At 44.4% G+C, this 26,027-nt stretch overlaps 1 protein-coding gene across 1 annotated transcript in view; it reads right to left on the bottom strand.

The window, feature by feature from the left end:
• Positions 1–506: 506 nt before the first annotated feature.
• Positions 507–26,027, bottom strand: part of LOC145405321 (zinc finger MYM-type protein 1-like) — a 44,743-nt gene continuing 19,222 nt past the window's right edge. The window contains exons 2-3 of the mRNA XM_080276740.1: positions 857–3,081; positions 507–771 (exon numbers count right to left, since the gene is read on the bottom strand). Coding sequence (XP_080132866.1) covers positions 507–771; positions 857–3,081 — 2,490 coding nt within the window. The remainder of the gene's footprint in view (positions 772–856; positions 3,082–26,027) is intronic.

Here is a 26,027-nt window from a genome sequence, read left to right as displayed (position 1 = left end):
AACTTCTAAGAAATACTTCTTTAGGTCTTGATAATTTCCTTTTTTATAGTTTAGTCTCTTTTTGTAACTGTCATTGCTGTTTACTATGTCATATGCTATCCTGAAGGTATAATTTAGTACTGCATGATCGCTTTTGCCGAGTGGAGGGTGATATATTAAACTGTCAGTGTCATTTTCTTGCCTAGTAAATATTAGATCTAGCACTGAAGGTACATCAAGTCCTCTTTTTCTAGTGGTTTTCCTCACATGTTGCGTTAAGAAAAATTCTTGTACGAGATCCAGGAGCTTTTGGTCCCAACAGCCTTCTTGGCTATTTATATCTAGAGTATTCCAATTTATATTTGTATTGAAATCCCCAGTTAGTATAATTCTTTCCGATTTCTCTTCCATTTTATGTAGCAAGGATCTTATACTCTGAATTGTACTCTCTGCGAGGTCCTCATATTCGTGTGTGTGTGTGTGTGTGTGTGTGTGTTTACACATGACAGTGGCATCTTCTCTTGCAGTTACAACAGCAACTTAAAAATATCAATGACTTCACTAAGGTTGACTGGAATATCCTTTTCAATCGCAAGTAAAAGAAGCTCCGACAACCTCTCCTCTGTGCAAAGGGTGCGAAGTTTTGTTTTCACCAGCTTCAGTTTTGAGAAAGAACGTTCCACAGTAGCTGTAGACACCGGAAGGGTGCCGTAGGTCTTCAGCAGCTCAGTCAAGTTAGGGAAAACCACATGTGCATTGTTTTCTTTGACCACTGTAAGAGTAGATGTCACACTGATGGGCGAGGGGCATGAGTATGATGCATGGAAGACCTTAAGTTCTGTCTGCAATTTGTCTACTTCAATGTTATAGAACTGACAAGAGTTTCTTCACAGCTTGCAGTGCTTCTGTTGGAGGATTTGCTGTTTTCCAGTTCTCTGGAATTGTCAGGCTGTGGAAAGCATTTAGGATTTCCCAAGTGGAGTTATCTTCTCCTTTAAAGCGTCTCCGAAGCTCATGTGTCATTGTGTCCACAAAAACGTAATACACTTTAACACGATAGTAGTCTTGCAAAGTAGGGAAAGTGTGATCAACAGTAGCTGTTGTGGCAGTGAACTTGTACTTAGCTGGCATTTTTCTCCTCCTAGCTTGACCAGGAATCTCAGTTGGAGGGTCCAGGCCCACTGATGCTGCCTTCTCTGTAGCCTGTTTATACATATTATCAAACTCCTCCTCTGTTCTGCTGTGCGCCAGTCCCTGTAAAACTCCATTAACAACTTTGTATGCTGCACCCAGGTCCATGTCTTTCTGCTGCAAAGCATTAGAAGCCATCGCAGTTACCTGGAAGATTGGACAGGTGATTTCCAAACACAGGAAGAATTCAAAGTTGATGCTCTTGAGTAGAATCATTGCATCACCTGCTGAAGAGTCAGGAGGGTCTTGCTGTGTCATTTCCTCAAGAAACTGCATGACAGCTGGGAGGACCTTCCTCAGAGTGCAAAGGGCTGTTTCTCTGCAGGCCCACCGCGTGTCTGACAGCTTCTTTAGCTCCAGTGGACGCCGATCAGGGTACATCGTCTTCTGCATTTCAATAAATGCAGAGTGTCGTTTGGATGAGTTGGCCACAAAAGCATAAAGTTTCTCAACTAAGTTAAAGAAGCTGACAAAACAGATGTTCGACTTTGCACTTTCAACTAACACCAGATTAAGGCAGTGTGCTTGGCAGTGTACGTACAATGCCTTTGGATTTCTTTTAAGGATTCTTGACTGAAGTCCGTTAAAGCGTCCACTCATGTTTGCAGCACCATCGTAACCTTGACCCCGGATGTTTTCCAACTTCAGATTATTTTCTTCAAGTAGAGCTATCAATAAGTTTTCAAGAGAATCTCCCCTTGTGTTGTGAATGTTACACACCTGAAGAAAGCGCTCATTGATTTTCATGTAATGCACATACCTAATGACAAAAGAAACCTGTTCAGTGTGTGCAGCATCTGTGGTTTCATCCATGAGAATTGAAAAGATTTTGCTCTCTTGGATTTCTTTCTGGATCACTCTTTTTACTGATATGGCCAAAGCTCTAATCATATCATTCTGACTTCTGTTGGAGAGGAGTGAGACAAGAGGTCTTTTAGCAGGTCCTTGCTTCTGTTTTACCGATCCTAAGTGCAATTTAATTATACTGTCATATTTACCAAATAACTCTACCAACTCTATGAAATTACCTCGATTTTGGCTTGACGGGTTCTCATCGTCTCCTCTGAAAGGCATGCCCTGTCTTGCCAGGTAAAGTGTGGTGGCTAGTAAACGGCACAAGATTTCTCTGTTTTTTTCTTTTTCCCTGTCTTTAGCAGCTTGTGATGCACGGTCACCCATTTCGAAAGCTGCCTCCAGTGATCTCTTTTTTGAATTGTTCCACCTCACCATACTACACATGTGTGATTCTGAGGCACTGTAATCTTTAATTCTATCAAGAGCCTTTCTCCACTGATTAACTCCTTCTGGTTTCCATGTTTTCCGGCTTGTGTATTTTTCTTTACTCATAAAAAGACGGCAGCTGAAACAAAACATTGCGTCAAGACTTGGGGAGTACTCTAGCCATGTGTTGTTCTCATACCATTTCTTTTGAAATGACCGCCCTTTTTCATTTTTTGGAAAGGATGAGAGTACTGGTTGACAGGGTCCGGTACTGTTGCAAAACTGAATGAAGGAATCATCACATTTGATGTTATGTTGTTGGACATGGGCAGGATCATTTGGGTGGGTAAGTTCAAGCAGGTGTGAGAATGTTTGCCTCCCTCTGGTATCTGCCTCCTCCTGGCTTGCTGCTCCCTCTACCTCCACAGTTTGTGTAATCTGTAATTCAGGCTCTGCCTCTCTCACTCCAACATCTTTCTCCTGGATAGCTGTTTCCTCTACCTCAGCATTCATTCTGTGTGGGCTCAATAACCTCTGACACCCTTCCAGGCCTTCCTCCAGCCTCTGTCCCCTCCTGGCTCTCTGTTTCCAGCAAGCTCTCATTTCTCTGATGCACAGTGTCTTCTTCTTTCTCTTCTTTCTCTCCTTCCATTCTCTCATCTGATTCGTCATGACTCGCTCCCAGTCCATCTAGAAACAAGGTACAATCTGCTGTTACATTGTCTATCGTGAATGGTGGGATAATTATTGATTGGTATTGTTATTAAGAACAACATTGAAACTGTGTGTAGTGGGGCAGGATGGAGGGTGTAGTGAGGCAGGATGGAGGGTGCAGTGGGGCAGATGGAGGGTGTAGTGGGGCAGATGGAGGGTGTAGTGAGGCAGATGGAGGGTGTAGTAGTCTGTGACTCTGCAATGTAAATAGCTAGCTGGTACAAGTAACTGTTATTCTTACCTTTTCTTTTCTCTGTCATCCAGCTGGTAAGTGATCCACTGCCTTTCGCAGCCTCACACAGCTCCCTTTGTTTTTGTTTTAACCTCCTCTCCTTACGAGGCATCTCTCAGACTCTGCACAATGAAATGCCGCATATGCGATCGTTAAACTACAATCTGATGCATATAAAACACTGTACACACACAAACACACTGGGACAGGGAGACATTTCATACCTCTTCAAACATTGTACTGTATAGCCACAAATTTAATCCATTCAAAATCTGCCCTTTATTACCAGAGACCGTTTAATAGTAATTCACTGCATCTTGTAAGAATACACCATCCATGCACAAACGAATACCACTGCAAATGCAAAACATACTCACCGGCGGCAGAGTTGGCAGACAAGATGTTTGTTTACCCCCTCGGATCTGCACTATCACTGTCACCCGCAGCCCTCTCCGGCAGCTTTGATTAGCAGCTAAACAGTCCCGTGACGTGTCCTGGACGCGTCACACTGTGACGCGACCAGGACACGTACGATTACGGCAGGCTAAAATGTGTGGCTGTGGTGTAACTGGTGTTCCTTGTTTTTTTTTTTCTCTCTCTCTCTTTCAACCGGATACCAGCTAAAAGACAAACGTCAAACAACGAGAAAAAAGACAAGAAAATGGCAATGCAAAATTGCAAATCACTACAACTGAGGGCAGGGCACATTGTGGATCACGTGATCGAGGTCGACCAAGGTAGATCCAAATTATTATTTTTTTATTATTATTTTGGGCTGCACAGACGGATTTTCACACACAAAAACTCTGACAAAAGGGCACTTTGGGCATCAAGGTTCAAAGGGGCTCAAGCCCCCTCCGCCCCCCCCTCTGCACGTGCCTGAGGGCAGGCACAGAAGAAGAATGATAAAGAGTAAGGAAGAAGTAGGCAGCACTACATCATGTGAGTGAATGATGTACAGTATACGTGCTTTATATGTATTACCTCGATGTTTTTTTTTTTTCTGTGCCTTTTCATACCTGAACATGAGAAATGCCTCTTTGTATACTATTCTATACATGCAAACACGTGCATCACGAAATGATTGGATCTTGAAGTTGGCTCTCTCTTGTATTTTGTTTTTCTCTTGGAAGGAGCAATTTTGTGGGCTTGTGGCCCTTGGTTCCTTCTTCCTCACATTAAAAAAAAATAATAATAAATAAAAATCACAGGGATCTGAGCCCCAGCCCCCCACCACCACCCCTCCACCTCGATACATCTATTACTCTCCATACGTGAATTATATCCCCACACCTGCAAACACACCTGCTTGCATGGTTGATATGCTAAAATACATAGATTTTGTTTGCTTCAACTAGCCAAATTGGTTGTTACCGTAAATGATCTCCCAAGGTTTAATGTACTCGTTGTAGGCCTTCTCCCCGATCGAATTTTATCTCCCCACATGTACATACACATCTGTTTTCATAGTAGTTGGTCAAGAACAAACTAAAGCGCTTTGCTTTGATGAGAAAAGATGGTTTTATCCAACCTCCATACCAACAAACCTTATCCCGACAGGGTACTTTATCTCCCCAAAAGCAAGTAATCTCCCCACACTCCAAAACACCTGTTCTTGGGCTTGGTGTGACATATGATATTGCAATGACCCATTTCAGTAATAGAAATAGTTATCAAAACTATGGGGGCTTTCAAAATTTTGGGGGGTAACTATTTTTTTTTTTTTTTTTCAACTTTGACCCTCGATTGTACGGTAACCATTAGGCCTAGGGCGGTGCCAATAGCGCTGTCAAGTGTGTAAATTCTTCCTCTTTAGCCAGAACATATTGATTTTCCCCTTGATGAAAGACAAAAAAAAACACCCCCGAATTAGGGCTCCAGTGGCAGATGAGCCAGATCGAATTGCGGTATTTAGGGTTAAATTACCTCTTCCTGCTGGAAAAGTTCCCACTATTTTTATCGTCATGTTCCTAAAGCCGTACCTATGATTGTTTGTCCTACTGTACATACTTAAAGGTGGTTTTTGTTTCCCAGCTTTCCAACTGGAGGCTAGGTTAGGTTAGATTAAATTAAATTAAATTAAATTACAGTGGTTCCTCATTTTTCGCTGCTTGGATGTTCTGCCAAAACTGCGCAACATGTGAAACGTCAAAGTGTGAAGTTAAGAATCAATGGGAAAAACAGAGGAGCGTTCTGGTGGGACATGTACCTACCCCTATCAGAAACGACTATAACACCAAACAGGCCCTACCCTCCCGTGACGCCGCCAACCCCACACCAGGTGCTAAGGGATCTGCATACACACACACACACACACACACACAAGAGAGAGAGAGGTAAAGATGATCTGCACACACACACACACGCACAGGTCGCCGACGGATCTCTTCCTGGATTGTGGAGAAATAATCGCAAAATCGGCGACGAAAAGAAGACCAGCCTATTTGTGATCATGTTAATGAGTGCATGAGTGGTGGTCCTGTCGGACAGTAAAAAAAAAAAAAAATGCGGTTTTGCTCAAAAAAAGAACAAAATATAGTGAAAATAGAAAATCTCCATATGGTTCAATCATGGCAGAAAGGGATGGTGCAGTGTTTAAAAGTGGTGAGAAAGAGTTCGAGGGCTTCGTGAAGAGGATGTGGGAACTGGAAGTATTAAGTTGAACCAAACAAGAATAGCAGGTGTAGAGAAAACAGCATAGAGGAATGTCCAGGAGATAAAAAAGGTATGGGCAGTAATTAAAGAGTTACAGGAACGGACCATAGAGCAGGGAAATGAGATCAAAAGTTTAAGGAATAAACTGGAAAAAATTAGTACAAAGTGACGAACAAGAAAGAAAAGTTACTGAATTAAAAATTAGCAATGAATCAGCCTCTAATGAAATAAATCAGCTTAACAGGAAGAATAAGAGGTTAGAAGAAGAAAGGGACAGGATGAAAAACAAACTAGATGAGTATGAATCCAAATTAAGAATGCATGACGAGCACATTAAAGAAATCAAGGAGCAACATAAGGGGTGGAAGAAGATTAAGGAAGAAGGAAATGTAAATTCAAAAGAGATTATAGAAAAACAAAGCAAGGAAAAAGTGGAGAGGGAAGTGGTTAGGGTACTGAGAAGTAGAGAATCTTTAGTTAGAGATGTAGCAACTGAGAAAAAATGTGTAATAATTTCAGGAGTTAAAGAAAAACATATGACAATAAGACGAGAAAGAGAAGAACTGAGTAAGGTTAAAGAAATATTATCACTAGTCAAGGAGGAAAACCATGAAGCTCAAGAAGAGACTGAAGAGGTGTTTAGGTTAGGAAAGTACGAGGAAGGAGGGGCAAGGCCATAGAAGGTAAAGTTTAAAGTCCCAAGCAACAGTAAATGAAATTATCAGTAGAACATGGAAATTATCAGACAAGGAAGGGTTCAAAAATGTTTGGGCAAATGAGGAAGAAAGAGGTAAGATAAAGGAGTTAGTACAGGAAGCAAAGGTAAAAAACGAACAGAGAACGGAGGAAGAGAAGACAGTGTATTATTGGAGAATCATGGATCAGAAATTAAGGAAGTGATACCGGCGGAGAGAAGAAGAGGAGAGGGTATAAAAAACATCAAAAAGAATTGGAAGGTGGCATATACTATTGTTGATGGTTTAATATTGGCAAGACTAGAAATCAACGATTTTTTGAGGGTACATGAACTTGATGTTATGTGCTTTGTAGAGGCCAAATTAAGAGAAGATATTGATGTTCATATGGGAGATGGTAAATACAAACTGTGGAGAAGAGGCAGAAGAGAAAAAACGGGAGGAGGAGTGATGATATCAGTGAAGAACAACATAAATGTAGATACCGTGGAAATGGGAGAAGGCAGGGCTGAAGTGATAAATATGAAATTAGAAACTGGAGAGAATAGCAAGAGAGGTATGGCAGTAGTGTATGTTCCCCCTAAGACAAGAGCATGGAGTGATGATGAATACCAGGAAATGTTGTCAGACATGGCTAGCTATTTACAGAAAATGATTGAGAAAAGTAACTATAATTTTAATGGGTGACTTCAATTGTAAAGAGGTCAACTGGGAGGAATGGGTCTCTGGAGGCAGCAAAGATTCAGGGGGCACTACATTATTAAATATAACAATGAACAATGGGATGACACAATGGGTCAAAGAAGAGACACGGTTCTGAGGTGAGGACACACCAGCGAGACTAGACTTACTGTTTACCAAAGAACCCGATGTAGTAGAATCCTTGAAATATCTGTGTCCTGTTGGAAAAAATGATCATGTGGTCTTTGAGTTCCAGTTGATAACAGGGAACGTGGAGCCAAGAGACGAGCTTTATAGGCAGGGAAGATACAACTTTGGGAAAGCAAACTTTACAGGATTGAGAAAATTTTTCGAAAATGCAGACTTGAGAAAATTCAGAGAAACGAGAGATACAGAGAAAGTGGGATATTTTTCTTGGCTTCTATAATTCGCAGTGGAAAAATTTGTGACAAGAGTAAGGGGGAAAGAAAACAGAAAAAAGGAATGGTTTAACCCGTCACGTCCCGAGCTATTTCGCACCTCTGACACCTCCCAATCCCGAGGTATTTTAGAATTTTTTTTTTTTTGGCTAAAACCTCTGCTTTTGGTGAGAAACATAAAAAATTCATAGAGAAATTGCTTACCTGAGGTTTAAAATACTCAATCTAATCATTTACATAAATCAGGAACATTACTGGCACCAACACCGAGCCCTGTGGGACTCCACTTGTTACTTCCCTCCGTCCACACATCCTATCCTTTATTACTGTCCTCATTTGCTTTCTCTCAAAAAGTCTCTCATCCATTCCAGGAGGTTCCCCTTCAGTCTTCCTATATGCTCTAGTTTCCACATTAGTCTCTTATGGGGTACCTTGTCGAAGGCCTTCTCGAAATCTAAATACACACAATCCACCCAACCATCTCTCTCCTGTAGAACGTCGATCGCTCTTGAGTAAAAACTCAACAAGTTGAACACACATGACTTTCCACTTCTAAATCCAAACTGACTATCAGCCAAAATATTCATCTCTTCCAGATATTTTAACCATCTATCTTTCAGAATTCTTTTGCACAATTTTGCGACCATGCTGGTTAGGGACACTGGTCTATAATTCAGGGTTCTTCCCTGTTTCCTCCCTTGTAAATTGGTACCACATTTGCCTTCTTCCATTCTTGAGGCACTTTCCCCTCTTCCAGAGAACACACAATTAAACTGTGAATCTTATCTGCCAGTTGTTTTCTGCATTCCTTCAGTACCCAATTTGAGATTCCATCTGGTCCTGGGGCTTTCCTTACATCTTGAGTTTCCAGTAATTTATACACTTCCTGTACTTCCACTTTTATATCTTTTATCACCTCATTCCTAGTCACTCCCTCCCCTTCCACAAACTCACCTTCATTAGTGAAAACTGACTGGAAACGTTTGTTCATTATTTCTGCTTGCATTGCCGCATCTTTATTGACCTCTCCTTCTACTTTCAGTTTGGTGATTCCTTCCTTTTGTTTCAGTTTGCAATTAACAAATCTATAAAACAGTTTGGGTTCATCCTTACCTTTGTCTATTATACCTTTTTCAAAATTCCTTCTTCCTCCCTATGTATTCTTGTGTAATCATTTCTAGTTCTTTTATATTCTTCCTTTGTTCTGTTGTTACCTCTCTTTCTCCAATTGTTCCACGCCTTATCTCTCTCTTTTTTTGCTATCATACACCTTCTATTAAACAGCCCCGTCCCGTCGACGTATGGGTACGTTGCAACATTTTGCATTTGTCAGTCCCGACGACGTACTGGTACGTCGTGCAATTGCAAGGTCCCTAATTTGCACAATTTTCAATTTTCGCGCATGATTTTTCATACGTATACATGGGACACCTTCCTCTATTTCTCTACAAGATGCCAAGCAGGGACAATGCCTTACACCACATAACCTCCCCCCTCCCCCCCTCACGCCATTGTCTCGGCAATTCACCTGTTACCAGTGACCTGGCCAGTAAAGACATTCAGGGCCAGAGTGATTCCCCAATCGATGACAATGTGGAGGACAAAGTTTACATAGCATTAGAGGAAGAAACAGTCAGAAATAATGATCAGGTAATGTGGCAAAAGAAGGTCAGGTATGGTGATGAGTTAGTGAGTGAAACAATGCTTATAATGCCTATATTACTGTTTGAAAACCAATATACTCTCATACTACATATAAATTCGTACCAACTAAATAAATAAATACCGTTTATGAGTGGTGTGAAATAGTTACCTTCCCATAGAACTCGTTTTCTTTGGTGCCAGCCTGTTAGAAAACCCAGTCAGGTAAGGAGGTACTGGTACCATGAACCTGTCAAACAATGAATATGGCATCAGTGGTCCCTTTGCCTGGCATAAACCCAAATTGCATCTCCTCAGTATTCACTCATTCTCTTATTATACCTTCTAGAACTCTCTCCATTACCTTCATAGCTTTATGCCTCTATGATTTCCTCTTTCCAGGGCATCATCCTTCTCTTTGTACACATTCACAATTACACTCTTCAGCCAATCATCTGGGACAACACACTGACTCATATATATATATATATCTATTGCCAGACGACTCAATCCCGTTTGAGGTGGCCACAAACAAATGGCCAGCAAGTCGCCCTGTCCCCCGCCATTTCACTGCCCTGCTCCCAACTCACACCCCCCTCTCTCATATACCTCTCCACCCCATCCCTCCATCTCATCCTCGGCCTCCCCCTCCCTCTTCCCCCCTCCACCTCACTCACATACACTCTCTTCGTCAGTCTTTCACCCTCCATCCTCTCCACATGGGCAAATCACCTCAGTGTGTTACCTCCTAATGCTTCCTATCACATCCACATCCACACCACAACGCTCCTTTATATCCTCATTCGGTAGCCTGTCTCTCCATGTGACTCCACAGGCTCCTCTTAAATAACACATTTCCACTGCTCTCACTCTTGACTTGTGTCCTTCCAACAACGTCCAAGCTTCACTTCCATACGTTAGAGTTGGTATCACAATACTGTCATGTAGTAACTTTTTCACATCCATCCTCACTTCCCTGTTTCTTATCATTGCTTTCAAAGAACCAGCAACCTTTCTTCCTTGGTGTACCCTTTCAAGCACTTCACCCTCCAAACCTCCATCCTTACTCATCACACTACCCAAGTACTTAAACGTACTCACATTTTCCAATTCCTCACCATCCAACCTCGTTGTACATTCACTGACTTCACCTCTCTCAAAGACCATCACTTTACTCTTCCATACATTCACCTTTAGATTCCGTTTCTTACACACTCTCCCAAACTCATCCACCAAGCCTTGCAGCTCCCCTTCATCTTCACTCAACAACACAGTATCATCTGCAAACAACAGTACAGGGATTTTCCAAACACTATCCTCTCTCACCAGGGCCACTTCAACATCCACTACCCTACCTTGTACCTCTTTTATTACCCCATCCATGCACAGATTGAACAACCATGGAGACATGACATCCCTGTTTCAACCTAACTTTCAAAGAGAAAAATTCACTTAGTTCACCATCCATATGCACTGCAGCCTTCGCACCATCATACATACATATATAATCCCTCCACTATCCGACGTAATAGAGCCAAATGCATGTCCAGGAAGTGGTCCTGTCCGGATAGTGGGCAATAGCCTCCTGGACTTGTACTTATGGACCCTAACTCAGAAAAACACCTATACAACACCCTCTGGACATAAATAGCACGTATTTAAGACCTAAATCACACCAATAAGGGATATAAAAGACTGAAATAAATGCAAAAGAACCATACATTGAGGTTTTTGAGGTAGGTTTATACAATATTAAACATTCTGGGTACTTACAAATCCCTGGCTCCTGGACTGGTAGTTATGGACCCTAACCTAGCCTAACTCAGGAAAACACCTCCCTACTGCACATGCATAGCACTTAAGACACTACATATTCACACCAATAAGGGACATAAAGGAGAGAAATGAGGTGTTTGAGGTAAGTATAGTATGGAAAATACAGTCCAGTACAGTATGAAACATTCTGCCTACTTACAGCAAGTCCATGGCCATCTCAATGAATAACCGCCTCCTCTCAGACTCTGACAGTAAGAAGGATTTTCTAAAGCACTTGCAGTACACTGTTCATGAAGTCTTGCACTGAACTTAGTCATTCGCACTCAGAAGTCCATTCTCTTCACATTGCGCACTCTTGTCTTACTTATGCTCCATTGTAACTTAATAAGTGTTGCACTCATAAAACCAATTTTAAAACAAATCACAAGTTTATTTACGTTAAATTTTGTCCAAAAATTGTTTGTCTTATCACTCAAATTTCTAATTTCTTAACAATACTGTATGCACTGTTTTTCTTTCACTGCACAACACTAAATTCCCGTGTGGTCTAGTGGAGAAGTTCTTGCCGTTTAATCACTGTCAGAGTCTGAGAGTATCGCTGGCAGGTGACCTAGGGGTGCATCGCTGGATCGTGGTGATGGCGTACCCACCGCAGACGACTCAGAAGATGGACGCAAACTCACGTCGAGCGGTGACTCCACCGTGGCTGATGTGCTGGGCTGTGGCTCGGAGCATGAGGGCCTGTCTTGGGGAGACAACGGAGTGGAGCCAGGGCTGGGCACAGCGGGGGTCACAGGCCTGAAAAAGCTGTCAATCGTTGATTGACGCAAGGACCGACGATTCTGACGATTAATGATGCGCTGCCTGAAAGCACGCACTTCCTCCACAAGTCCCAAGGGCCCTATCTCTCTGTCACAGTCCGGGTGTTCCAGGTAGTCGAGAACGAACTCTAGGTGTTCCCGGAGTACGCTCAGCTTGGGGATGGCTGGAGTTGTGTCATGCTGAGAGGAGTCCGTCGCCATCATCGTCGGAATCTTCAAGCTGGGTACTGACACCTGCAACTGAAAATGTGATCTCAATATCAGACAGGATCTGATACCCAGGATCGCCCTCGTCATCATCCAACCAACCCACTCACTTCGTCCACATCAACATCGTCGCCGTGCGCATGTAGACTTGCATGGAAGTCATCCACGTCGAAACCTAGGAAATTGTACTCCACATCCGTTGCGAGAAGCAGACGAGACCAACCATTTTCTAGAGTCTTGACAGGGATTTCCTTCCATGCACTTGCCCAGTTGTAAATGGCAGACTTGATGTTGTAGCGGTGAAGGTTTTCCAAAGTTCACTGGCCTCGCATGTCCCATCCCTCCCTGCGCTTGTCCTTGTCCTCGAGAACAACCATCACCTCGTCCAGGAACTTCCGTCGGTATAGGCGCTTTGTTGCCACGATCACTCCTTGGTCCATTGGTTGGATGAGAGCAGTAGTATTAGGTGGCAGAAACATGCACCTAATGCGGCCATTCTCAGCCACCAAGTCCTTGTCGCACGGGTGGGCAGGTGCGTTGTCGAGGAGAAGGAGGGCCTTTACCTGGTCGTGTGGGATTCCTTGACGAAATGGCGGTGGAACCAGCCTTTGAAGATGTGAGCTGTGAACCATGCCTTCAAGGAATGGTACCAGATGACAGGGAGGACATCCATCACCCCACGAAGACACCGAGGCTGCTTTGCACGGCCAACAATAACAGGCTTAAGCCGGTGCATGCCGTTAGCATTGGCACAACACAAAGCAGATATCCGTTGCTTGGAGAGCTTGCGGCCAGGTACACGCTTCTCCGTCTCCTCGGCTAGAGTGTTCATAGGCAATGAACGATAGAATAAACCAGTTTCGTCAGCGTTGTAGACTTGACCGAGAGTGAGGCCCTTCCTATCGATCAAGCCCTTCACCTTGTGTCGAAACTTCTCTACTCCATCCTCATTGGCGTCCAAAGCTTTGCCATGAGACTTACGGTTGGTAAGGCCATGTCGTAACTTGAACGCGAAGAGCCAACCTTTGGATGCCTTGAAGTCTAGGGCGTCGTGAAGCCTTGTGAACTTCTCACCAGCAGCCTTCAGCTCCGTACCACGTACCACCACACCAGCAGCACGTTGCTGTCGATACCAAATCAGCGTGGAGCGGTCGACTTCAGCATACTTGGGAGTAAACATCATCTTCCTCTCCACGTTGCATTTGCTTTTTGACGAGAAGTCAGCCATGTACTGCATGAGTTTGTCTCGGGATCTCTTAATATCAAAGTAGATTGGGCCAGGTTGAACTCATGGAGGATGCGTGACGAAGACCATCCCACATCTACTTTCTCCAATATCTCCCGCTTCCTCTCCAAAGTCAGAACCACTCTCTTCCTCTTCTCAGGCAGCGGGGCCATCATCACACACACGAAGGAGAGGCACGAGAGCAACAGGAGTGCCTGCAGCAGGTAAGGCATCACCACAAAAGCAAGCACGTGGGCAGCCATGACGACGAGTGTTCACTCACGACAAGAGACAGGCGGAAAGTGGGGAGGATGCAGGGGTGCTCTAGCGGACGTCGGAGGAATGATGCACCACAACAAAGCTGTCCCGCGCCACACGTCCCAAGTTCAAATTACGTGCGGGAACATTTTTTTTTTTTTTTTTTTTTTTTTTTTTTTTTTTCCCGGACCATTTTGGGATAATTGGATCCCGGGACGATTATGTCCGGTAAGTGGAGATGTCCGGAAAGTGGGCGTCCGGAAAGTAGAGGGATTACTGTATACAGTAATCACTCTAATATCCGGATGCCCAATAACCGAACATCCCCACTAACCGAACCTTATCGTCCTGGGATCAAACATTCCCAAAATGGTCCGAAAATCCAAAAAAAAAAAAAAAAATCGATTTTTTGCCGTCCGTAATTTGAACTTGCCGCGCGCGCCGCGTGAGAGCATTGTTTTGGTTCGTCATTCCTCCGACGTCCGATAGAGCGCCGCTGCATCCTCCCCACTTCCCGCCTGTCTCTCACCGCGACTGGACCTACGCTTTTCGCCATGGCTGCCCATGTTCTCGCTTTTGTGGTGGTGCCATACTTGCTGCACGGCCTCCTGCTGCTCTCTGCCCTACTCTTAGTGTGTGTGACGATGGCCCCGCCTCCTGAGAAAGGAGGAAGAGAGTGGTGTTGACTCTGGAGAAGAAGCAGGGAGATATTGGAGAAGGTTGATGCGGGTTGGTCTTCTTCATGCATTCTCCGCGAGTTCAACCTGGCCCGGTCGACTTTGTTTGATATCAAGCATTCCCGAGACAAGCTCATGCAGTACACGGCTGACTTCTCGTTGAGAAGCAAACGCAACGTGGAAAGGAAGGTTATGTTTACCCCCAAGTATGCAGAAATCGACCGCTCCACGTTGATTTGGTATCGACAGCAACGTGCAGCTGGTGTGATGGTACGTGGAACGGAGCTGAAGGCTGCTGCTGAGAAGTTTGCAAGGCTTCACGACGCCCTAGACTTCAAGGCATCCGAGGGTTGGCTCTTTGCGTTCAAGTTGCGACATGGCCTTACTAACTGTAAAGCACATGGCGAAGCATTGGACGCTAACGAGGATGGAGTGGACGAGTTTCGGCACAAGGTGAAAGGCTTGATCGACAGGGAGGGCCTCACTCTCGGTCAAGTCTATAACGCTGACGAAACTGGCCTATTCTATCGCTCGGTGCCAACGAACACTCTAGCCGATGAGACGGAGAAGCGTGTACCTGGCCGCAAGCTTTCTAAGGAATGGATATCTGCTTTGTGTTGTGCCAATGCTAACGGCATGCACCGGCTTAAGCCCGTTATTGTTGGCCGTGCAAAGCAGCCTCGGTGCCTTCGTGGGGTGATGGATGTCCTTCCTGTCGTATGGTACCATTCTTTGAAAGCATGGTTCACAGCTGTGATTTTCAAAGACTGGTTTCACCGTCACTTCGTCAAGGAGGTCATCCATTACCAGACGAAGACACTGGGAATTCCTCGCGACCAGGTAAAGGCTTTCCTTCTCCTCGACAATGCACCTGCCCACCCGTGCGACAAGGACTTGGTTGCTGAGAATGGCCATATTAGGTGCATGTTTCTGCCACCTAATACGACTGCTCTCATTCAACCCATGGACCAAGGAGTGATCGTGGCAACAAAGCGCCTGTACCGTCGGAAGTTCCTGGATGAGGTGATGGTTGTTCTCGAGGACAAGGACGAGCGCAGGGAAGGACGTGACACTCAAGGCAAGCGGACTTTGGAAACCTTCGCCGCTACAACATCAAGTCTGCGCTGTACAACTGGGCTAGTGCATGGAAGGAAGTCCCTGTGAAAACTCTTGAAAATGGTTGGTCTCGTCTGCTTCTCGGAACAGATGTGGAGTACGATTTCCTAGGGTTTGACGTGGATGACTTCCATGCACGGCTAAGCACTCACGGCGACGAGGTTGAAGAGTACGATGTTCGTGAGTGGTTGGACAGCCGACGAGGGCAATCCTGGGTATCAGACGTTGTCTGATATCGAGATCGCGTCTTCGGTTGCTGGTGTCAGTCCCGAACTTGAAGATTCCGACGACAAAGGCGATGATGATGCGGACTCGTCTCAGCAGGACACTACTCCAGCCATCCCCAAGCTGAGCGCACTCCGGGAACATCTAGAGTTCGTCCTAGACTACCTGGAACACCCGGACTGCGACAGGGAGATGGGGCCCTTGGGACTCGTGGAGGAAGTGCGTGCTTTCCGGCAGCGCATCATCAATCGCCAGAATCGTCGGTCCTTGCGTCAGTCAACGATTGACAGTTTTTCAGGCCCGTGACCCCCGCTGTGCCAAGCCCTGGTTCCACTCCGTTGCCTCCCCAAGACAGGCCCTCATGCTCCGAGCCACAGCCCAGCACATCAGCTACAGTGGAGTCACCGCTCGATGTGAGTTTGCGGCTATCTTCAGAGTCTTCTGTAGTCGGTACGCCATCACCACGACCCACCGATGCACCCCTTGGTCGCCTTCCAGTGATACTCTCGGACTCTGACAGCGAATAAACAGCAAGAACTTCTCCACTAGATCACACGGGAATTTTGAGTGTTGTGCAGTGAAAAAAACGGTGTGTTGTATTAAGGTTTCGAAATGAGAGAAAAGACTCAGTAGAAAAGAAATTTAACATAACTAACCTTCTTTGTTTTGGCTTTGGAAAATTAAAAAACTTGGGGAAAAGTTAATGTGCAACACTTAAATTTAATGGAACATTATTTAGACTAAAGTGAACACTGTGAAGAGAACGGACTTCTGTGTGTTATTGACTAAGTTCAGTGCAAGACTTCAGGAAGAGTGTAGTGCAAGTGCTTCAGGAAATCGTTCTTACTGTCAGAGTCCGAGAGGAGGCGGTTATTCATCGAGGTGGCCGGGGGACTTGCTGTAAGTAGCCAGAATGTTTCATATTGTACTATTTTCCATACTATACTTACCAGAATGTTTCATATTGTACTTTTTTCCATACTATACTTACCAGAATGTGTCATACTGTACTTTTTTCCATACTATACTTACCTCATGCATGTGCAGTAGGAATGTGTTTTTCAGAGTTAGGTTCGGTTAGAGTCCATAAGTACCAGAATGTTTATTAACGTATGAACATACTTCTAAACCCACATTTTATGTTTCTTTTGCTTTTATTTCAGTCATTTATGTGCCTTATTGGTGTGATTTGGGTGTTAAATAGGTGCTATGCATGTCCGGAGGGAGTTGTATAGGTGTCTCTCTGAGTTAGGGTCCATAAGTACAAGTCCATAAGCTGGGGCCCAATATCCGGACGAAACCAATATCCAAACCTACCGATGGCTCTATTGATCCGGATATTGGAGGGGTTACTGTATATATATTTTTTATATACAGTAATCCCTCTAATATCCGACGTAATAGAGCCATAGGCAGGTCCGGATAGTGGTCCTGTCCGGATATTGGGCCCCAGCTTGTGGACTTGTACTTATGGACCCTTACTCAGAGAAACACCTATACAACTCCCTTTGGACATGCATAGCACCTATTTAAGACCCAAATCACACCAATAAGGCACATAAAAGACTGAAATAAATGCAAAAGAACCATAAAATGAGGTTTTAGAGGTGAATTTATACAATATTAAACATTCTGGGTACTTACAAGTCCCTGGCTCCTGGACTGGTTTGAACCGCCAGTTTGCAGTCCACAGTACTGTTAATCCTCTGCACTCTAAATTCTAATTTCTTAACACTGCACAACACTGTAAATTCCTGTGTGTTCTCGTACCGAGGTATTGCAGTTTATTCACTGTTTATTCACAAAAATCAAGCACCTGTGGCTTGCACTGCTATGAGCATCTGCTCTCGATCGGAGTTAGCCTGTGACTGTCGATGATGGCGGGGTAACAGAGTTGCCAGATTTCAACGGCCACATTACCAATCGCCTCAACTTTTATTACCAAATTTAACTTTTCATTACCAAATTCATAAATCTATCTATCTATTTATAGCCCGACGCCCTAATCCCGCAAAGGGTGGCCGCAGACAAAACGCCTCCAAGTCACTCTGTCACCCACCATTTGACTCCCCTCCCCCCAACTCACCCCCCCCTCCCTCATATACCTCTCAACTCCATCCCTCCACCTCATCCTCGGTCTACCCCTCCCTCTCCCTCCCTCCACCTCACCTACATACACCCTCTTAGTCAGTCTTTCATTCTCCATCCTCTCCACATGTCCAAACCACCTCAGTGTATTTCTCCTAATCTTTTCAACCACATCCACATCTACCCCACAACGTTCCTTCACTTCTTCATTCGTCAACCTGTCCCTCCATGTCACTCCACATGCTCCTCTCAAGTAACTCATTTCCACTGCTCTCACTCTTGACTTGTTCCCCTCTTGCAAGGTCCACGCCTCGCTTCCATACGTCAGGGTAGGGATCACAATACCATCATGCAGTGACTTCTTAACTTCCATACTCACCTCCCTATTTCTCATCACTGCTTTCAGTGTGCCAACAACCTTCCTTCCCTGCTGTACCCTTTCACGTACTTCATCCCCCAAAGTTCCATCCTTACTCATCACACTACCCAAGTACTTGAATGCACTCACATTCTCCATATCCTCACCATCCAACCTCACTGCACACTCTGTGACTTCATTCCTCTCAAACACCATAACTTTACTTTTGTTTACATTAACTTTCAGCTTCCTCCTCCTACACACTGTCCCAAATTCATTCACCAAACCTTGCAACTCCCATTCATCTTCACTCAACAATACTGTATCATCAGCAAACAGCAACACCGGAAGCTTCCAAATCTCACCCTCATTCATTAGGGCCACCCCCACATCCACTGCCCTACCTTGTACCTCCTTTACGACCCCATCCATATATATATTAAACAGCCATGGAGACATTACACACCCCTGTTTCAGTCCCACATTGAGATCAAAGAACTCACTCAACTCACCATCCACTCGCACCGTAGCCCTAGCTCCCTCGTACATACTCTTCACAGCACTCAACAATTTCCCCTCCACTCCATATATTCTTAGTACCTTCCACATACCTTTCCTATCTATTCTGTCATAAGCTTTCTCCAAGTCCATGAAGGCAGCGTACACTTTCCTTCCCTTCTCTAGATACTTCTCCACTAAACATCTTAGAACAAATATCTGATCTACACACCCTTTTCCCTTCCTAAATCCCCCTTGTTCTTCTCCAACTAGCTCCTCTGTCATATGCCTAACCCTATCAATGAGTATTCTACCATATATTTTACCAGTCACACTAAGAAGGCAAATACCCCTATGGTTACCACATACTTCTCTCTCCCCTTTTCCTTTGTACAGAGGAACAATTATACCTGATTTCCAGTCCTCTGGAACCCTTCCCTCTTCCCAAGCCAATCTACACAACTTCCATATCCACTCCACAACAATCTCACCCCCATACCTAAGCATTTCACCACACACTCCATCAATTCCTGGGGCCTTTCCCAGCTTAATCTTCTTCATCGCTTCCACTACTTCCGACCTACTGATCTCTTCCTCCTTCCTCTCATCTCTTCTTCTCCCAGCCATTCCCCAACCACTTATACTCACACTGCTCTCACTCTCTACATTCAACAAATCCTCAAAGTGCTCCTTCCATCTCCTCAATTTCTCTCTCTTCTCCACCAACAATCTGTTATTCCTATCTTTCACTCCCCTACTATTTCCCCTTTCACACTGCCTTACTTTCTTTACCTCCTTCCAAAACAATTTCTTACTCTCCCTCCATTTCACACTCAGATTCCTCCCAAACTCTTCATCCACTTTCTTCTTACTCTCCTTCACCAGTCTCTTAACGTCCCTTCTCCTGCTCACATATACCTCTCTCTTCTCTCTCTCATCTTCTCCCCTACCTCTACTCGCCAACCATTCACCATATGCCTTCTTCTTTTGTTCCACAGCTCGTTTCACCTCATCATTCCACCATGCTGTCCCTTGCACACCCTTGCATCTCCTCCTCACTCCACAAACCGCCTCACACGCTGCGCTTATCTCTTCCGTGAATATCTTACATACGTCTTCCACCCCTTCCATCTGCTCTAGCTCATACCTTCCCAATCTTTCTTCCACTATGCTCTTATACTCTGTCCTCTTCTCACTATCTTGCAATTTCTCCACTCTTCTCACAGGAGCTGCTTCCTCCTGTCTTCCCCTTCGCCTCCTCAACCACTTTCTTTGCAGCTCTACCTTGGCCATCACTAAGTGATGGTCCGAGACTCCATTCCCCCACCCTCTCCACACCCTTGCATCCAACACTTGTCTTCTCATTCGCTCATCCACACACACGTAGTCTATCATTGCCTTTCGTTCAACAAGTTCACCATCCATCCTCCTCATTACTCTCCATGTATACCGGTGGATCATCTTATGACGAAAGTAGGTGTTGGCTATTGCCAACCCCTTACCAGCACAGATGTCCACCAAAGCACTACCATTCCCATCTACTTCTGCTGGCACACCCCACTGACCAACCACTCCATCCACTCGTACATTCCCGACTTTGCCATTCATGTCTCCAATCAACAGCACTCTCTCGCTCCTCTCAAACTTGTCCATACATGCTTCTACTCTCGCCCAAAACTCATCTTTCACTCTTGCCACTCGATCCTCTGTTGGAGCATACACACATACAATCGCCCATGCTTGTATACCTACTTTCATCCTCACCCATACAATCCTTGCACCCACTGTTCCATACTCTCTTATATTCTCCTTCCACTTCTTGCTTATCATCAGACATACTCCCTCTCTTGCCCTCTCATTCTCACTGACTCCCGCACATATACCTACACCGTATTCCCATTCTCTCATCCTTTCACCTTTCCATTTAGTTTCAGTCAATCCACATATATCCACTTTTGCATCCTCAAGCACCTGGACAATCTCTCTCTCTTTCACTTCATCATTCACTCCTCTCACATTCCACGTTCCTACTCTCAGAATGTCCTTTGTCCGTTCCTTAGTCGTCAACGTATGGTCCGTCCGGGTCCGAGGCGCTTTATTTGCTTTTTTAGTTAGTTCTTTTTATGGGGTGGGGCACTAACCCACCACCAACCCTTTTAGTCGCCGCGTACGACAAGCAGGGATACTGGGGGAGTATTCTTGAAACCCCCCTACCCCCTACTCTCCTTATAATTAACATCATGTTGATTATTTTCATGCTATGTAGGGTAGCAGATTAATCAGAGAGCAAACAATCCACCATCTCCATCCTGTGTATCCTCATACATGTGCAAAATCCATTTGGTAATGCATTATTCTGATTCATTACCAAACGAATTTTTCATTACCAAATTGGCCCACACTTGGTAATGAAAAATACCAGATGGCAACCCAGACAGGGGAGTGGGGAGGGGGGAGGGGGGAGGAAGGAAGGGGTGAAGGGACCATGGTGTAACAGCTGTTCGGCGCCAGGCGGCAATTTCAAATTTAGGGTGGGAAAAAAGTCATTTTTTTTTGTTGTTGTTGCGGTTTTTGGTCCATTTTGGGAATATTGGATCCCAGGACGATTATGTCCGGTTAGTGGGGATGTTCGGATATTGCGCGTTCGGATATTAGAGGGATTACTATGTATATATATTTATTTATTATATATATACAGTGGCGATCTTCTCACCTACCTTTCAGACTCCTGGTCATCCTCCTTCCGGGACATTGGCGAAAGCTTTGCCATTGCACTTGACATCTCAAAGGCTTTCGATCGAGTCTGGCATAAATCTTTAATTTCCAAACTGCCCTCCTACGGTTTCTATCCTTCTATCTGTGCCTTCATCGCTAGCTTCCTTTCTGGTCGTTCTATAGCCGCTGTTGTAGACGGCCATCGTTCTTCTCCTAGATCTATCAACAGTGGTGTTCCTCAGGGCTCTGTCCTATCACCAACTCTCTTCCTTTTATTCATCAATGATCTTCTAAGCTGTACATCTAACCCTATCCACTCATATGCTGATGACTCCACCCTTCACCTTTCCATTCGGTTCCCGCAACGCCCATCTCAACAGTTACTTCAACAAGCAAGGGATGAGGCTGTGGCACACCTAATGTCTGATTTGGCTCGTATCTCTGACTGGGGTAAAAATAATATGGTTGTCTTTAATGCATCTAAGACTCAGTTCTTACACCTATCAACCCGACAAAATCTTCCACAGGTATACCCACTAATGTTTAATAATATTCAGCTTAATCCTGCATCATCCTTGAACATGCTTGGGGTTTCATTTACTGGGGACTTATCTTGGAAAGATCATATTACATCTCTTGTAAAATCTGCTTCCAAGAGATTGGGTGTGCTAAGCCGACTCCGCTCTTTCTTTACCCCTGCGCAATTGTTGACTCTATACAGGGGTTTTATCCGCCCCTGTGTGGAGTACAACTTTCATGTGTGGGGAGGCTCCCCACATACAGCTCTTCTCAATAGGGTGGAGTCAAAGGCTTTTCGTCTCATTAACTCTCCTCCTCTTACTGACTCCCTTCAACCTCTGTCTCTTCGCCGCACTGTTGCATCTTTATCTCTTTTCTATCGCTACTTTAATGGTCACTGCTCCTCTGAACTGTCTGCTTGCATTCCTCCACCTCTACAACGGGCGCGTAGCACCTGTCTGGCAGCAAACTCTCATCCTTTTTCTGTCCAACTCTCTAATGCAAGAGTTAACCGTTACTCCCAGTCTTTCATTTATGCAACAGGTCAGCTCTGGAACTGTCTCCCTCTGTCTGTATTTCCTGCTGCCTATGATCTCCAGTCTTTCAAACGCAGTGTGTCCAGGCATCTCAAAATGATCGGATCTTGAATTTGGCTCTATATTGTATTTTGTTTTTCTCTTGGAGGGAACTGTTACTGTGGGCTCATGGCCTTTGGTTCCTTCTTCCTCTCAAAATATATATATATATATATATATATATATATATATACATACATACAGTGGAATTTCAAATTTCGATTGGCATATGTACCTAAAAATCACCGTGAAATTCAAATCATCGAAATTTAAACTGAACTTCTTATGGGAAAAATTAGTTTGGGTTCAGGGCCTCCGAACCTAACTACCTAAAATCATGATTTTTTGCCCTCACCCCCTGTAAACTTTATGAACTATAATTGTGGTTAAGTAACAGTAGTTCTGCACTGTAATCACATACTGTCAGTAAGTGTATACTTGGTGTATTTCTGCCCTTTCCTGTATTGCCATTTCTCCTTTGGCTGCGAAGATTTAGAGGTGCAGGCTGCTCTTGTCCATTACCACTGCTACCCGAAGAACCACTCTTGCTTACCATCTTGAAACAGGTAAGTTGCGATGAAAATACAAAGAAAATACATACAACTAAATTGTAGTGAAATTCATGTCCACATGTGGAAGGTACAGGCTGAAAGTGCAGCACTTGGCTGTAGAGGGCCGGCTGCTGGCAGGACAGTCGCGAGATGGCCGCCGACAACAGAGCATCGCCTTGCACATGGCATGTTGTTGTTGGTGCCTACTCCCATCTGGGAGCTCTTGTCCTTAAACAATATGACTATTTTTTCTCTCAGTCTCTATTGTTCATTTCTGTGTTGCTCCTTATATTCATAATTACCATACTTCTCTTCGTTTCAGTATTCTACCTACTGTATTTACTACCACCTGTAATTAATTTTGTTTTAGTATTTCTACTATTGATTCTCTTCCTTTAATTTCTTGTTATATCTTCGAGTTATTAAAGTATTGATTAGTTAATAATACTGTAAGTATATTTATAGAATGTCGGGGAATCGTCCAGGGTGCGAATTGTCCTGACAGGAAATCGTCCATTTTTTGACGGGGAAATATCTGATGGGCGAATTGACACGACGGTGATTTGTCTCGGAACCATATCATCATATGCTTAATATACTGTATGAATAAATGATGGATGGGTGACCGCCTGGGAACACCAGATGCTGTTGGCATAACGTTCTCCTTACGTGTCAAGTGGGGTTGGTGGAGGATTAGTGCCCCTCCTTGTAAAACAGTTAACTCTAAGCCCTTGGCCACCCCGTTCGGGATACATGGCGTCTGGCAAGAAAAAAGAAAAAAAAGAAAAATTTTCATTCTTTTTTTGACACGTCACATACGATATTAGGTTAGGCTCATACTTTTTCTTATAATTTTCCTTCACTTCTAGCATTTTGGTTCGCATCAAAAATATCATCTTTGCTTGTTTTGGTTGGAGTCTGGCCCTGAGAGCACATATCACATACAATGATAGGTTAGGCTCATACTTTTTCTTATAATTTTCCTTCACTTCTAGAATTTTGGTTCGCATCAAAAATATTATCTTTGCTTGTTTTAGTTGGAGTCTGGCCCTGAGAGCATCGAAATACGCGACTTTTGGGTCGAAAAGTGAGGTAGGCAGGCCACTCCAAAATGCATCGAAATTTGATTCATCGAATTCTAAACTGCTGAAATTTTAGATTCCATTATATATATATATATATATATATTAATCCCTCTAATATCCGAACGCCCAATATCCGAACATCCCCACTAACCGGACATAATCGTCCTGGGATCCAATATTCCCAAAATGAGTCAAAAACCGCAAAAAATTTGAAAAAAATCTGACTTTTTTCCCCACCCGTAATTTGAAATTGCCGCATAGCGCCGAACAGCTGTTACACCATGGTCCCTTCAACCCTACCTTCCTCCCCCCTCCCCCCTCCCCTGTCAGGGTTGCCATTTGGTATTTTTCATTACCAAGTGTGGGCCAATTTAGTAATGAAAAATTCATTTGGCAATGAATCAGAATAATGCATTACCAAATGGATTTTTCACATGTATGAGGATACACAGGATGGAGATGGTGGATTGTTTGCTCTCTCTGATTAATTTGGAAGCCTATATAGCGTGATAATAATCAACATGCTGTTAATTAAGGAAAGAGTGATTACATGTATTTCCACTTGTGTACAGTGCTCGTCAGAAGTATTCAGCGTTGTCCGCCGGACGCGCAATACTTATGGCCCAAAAAGAATCGCCCATTTTTGGGGGTAAGAATTGAGCCATAAGTTTGAGCTCCGAGCATGACGTCACGGTAGCCTGAGGCCTTCTGACGCGCTGGTTGGTTCCCGCCTCAGTCGCCCACGGGCTGCCTGAGAGAGAGGAACTCCGCCGAGTGTCCCTCTCAAATTGCGCCATTTTTTACCGAGTGTCCCACAGTGTTTTGGCCTTCAAAACTTTGTTATGGCACCTACCCGTGAACTATCGAGTGAAATCATATCCCAGATCATTGCTCTAAAGGAGGCAGGCCACCACACAAAGGAAATTAGTGAATTGGTTGGTGTGGCACGATCGACAGTGCGTCGTTGGTGTGCGTGGTTTTGGGAGGAAAACAGTGGCGAAGTTCCCACAAAGAAACCGAGGTCTGGTAGGCCTAGGAAAACTTCCCCAAGGTCTGTTAATGTTTTAAAACGTGCAGTGGAGTTTAATCCTTGTGTGAGTGCAAGGAAAATTAAGGAGAGCAACCCAGAAGTGTTTGGTGAGGTGTCAGTGAGAACAGTGTCTCGTAGGGTGCATGAGCTTGGTTACACAAATCACAGGCCTGTGAAAAAGCCTCTTCTCTCTAGCAGCCAGAGAATTCGTAGGCTTGCCTTTGCTAATAAATATCTAAATTGGGGTGAGGAGCAATGGTTGTCAGTGTTGTGGTCTGATGAGGCAACATTTAGTGTTACCTGTAACAGAGGAGCATGCAAAGGTAGCGACCCACTTGACCCACGGTATGTAGAAAGCACAGTTAAACATCCTGATTCACTCATGGTATGGGGTTGTTTCTCAGGGAAGGGTTTGGGGAAGCTTGTTGTACTTCCCAAGAACCTCAGAGTGAATCAGGATGTTTACCTGGAGCTTCTGTGTGATCATTTACCAGACTCCTTCGAGCTAACAGGTGCAAGAGTGTTTCAGCAGGACAGTGCACCTGCTCACAAGGCCAAATCGGTCACCAATTGACTTCGTGACTGCGAGGTATCATTCATGACAGACTGGCCAGGAAATAGCCCAGACCTCAACCCGATTGAAAACCTCTGGTACCTCGTAAAGAAGAGTCTCCAAGGGAAGGACGTGAGCTCTCTGCCTAAGCTGGAAGCCGCCATTCGTGACTCCTGGGACAAAATACCCTTCCAGCACCTCAGGAGCCTCGTCCTTTCATTTCCAAGATGTCTCAAGTCCGTGAAGAAACGTAAAGGCTACCCTACGAAGCACTAAAGGTAAATAAAATGCATTATTTATATGTTTTTTCAATGTTGAAAGG

Source organism: Coenobita brevimanus, chromosome 66 (assembly GCF_032717465.1).
Source record: "Coenobita brevimanus isolate Jiangsu-jjx chromosome 66, ASM3271746v2, whole genome shotgun sequence".
Lineage (NCBI taxonomy): Eukaryota > Metazoa > Arthropoda > Malacostraca > Decapoda > Coenobitidae > Coenobita > Coenobita brevimanus.
Note: the sequence above shows the minus strand (reverse complement) of the source record. Positions and strands in the feature narration are given on the sequence as shown.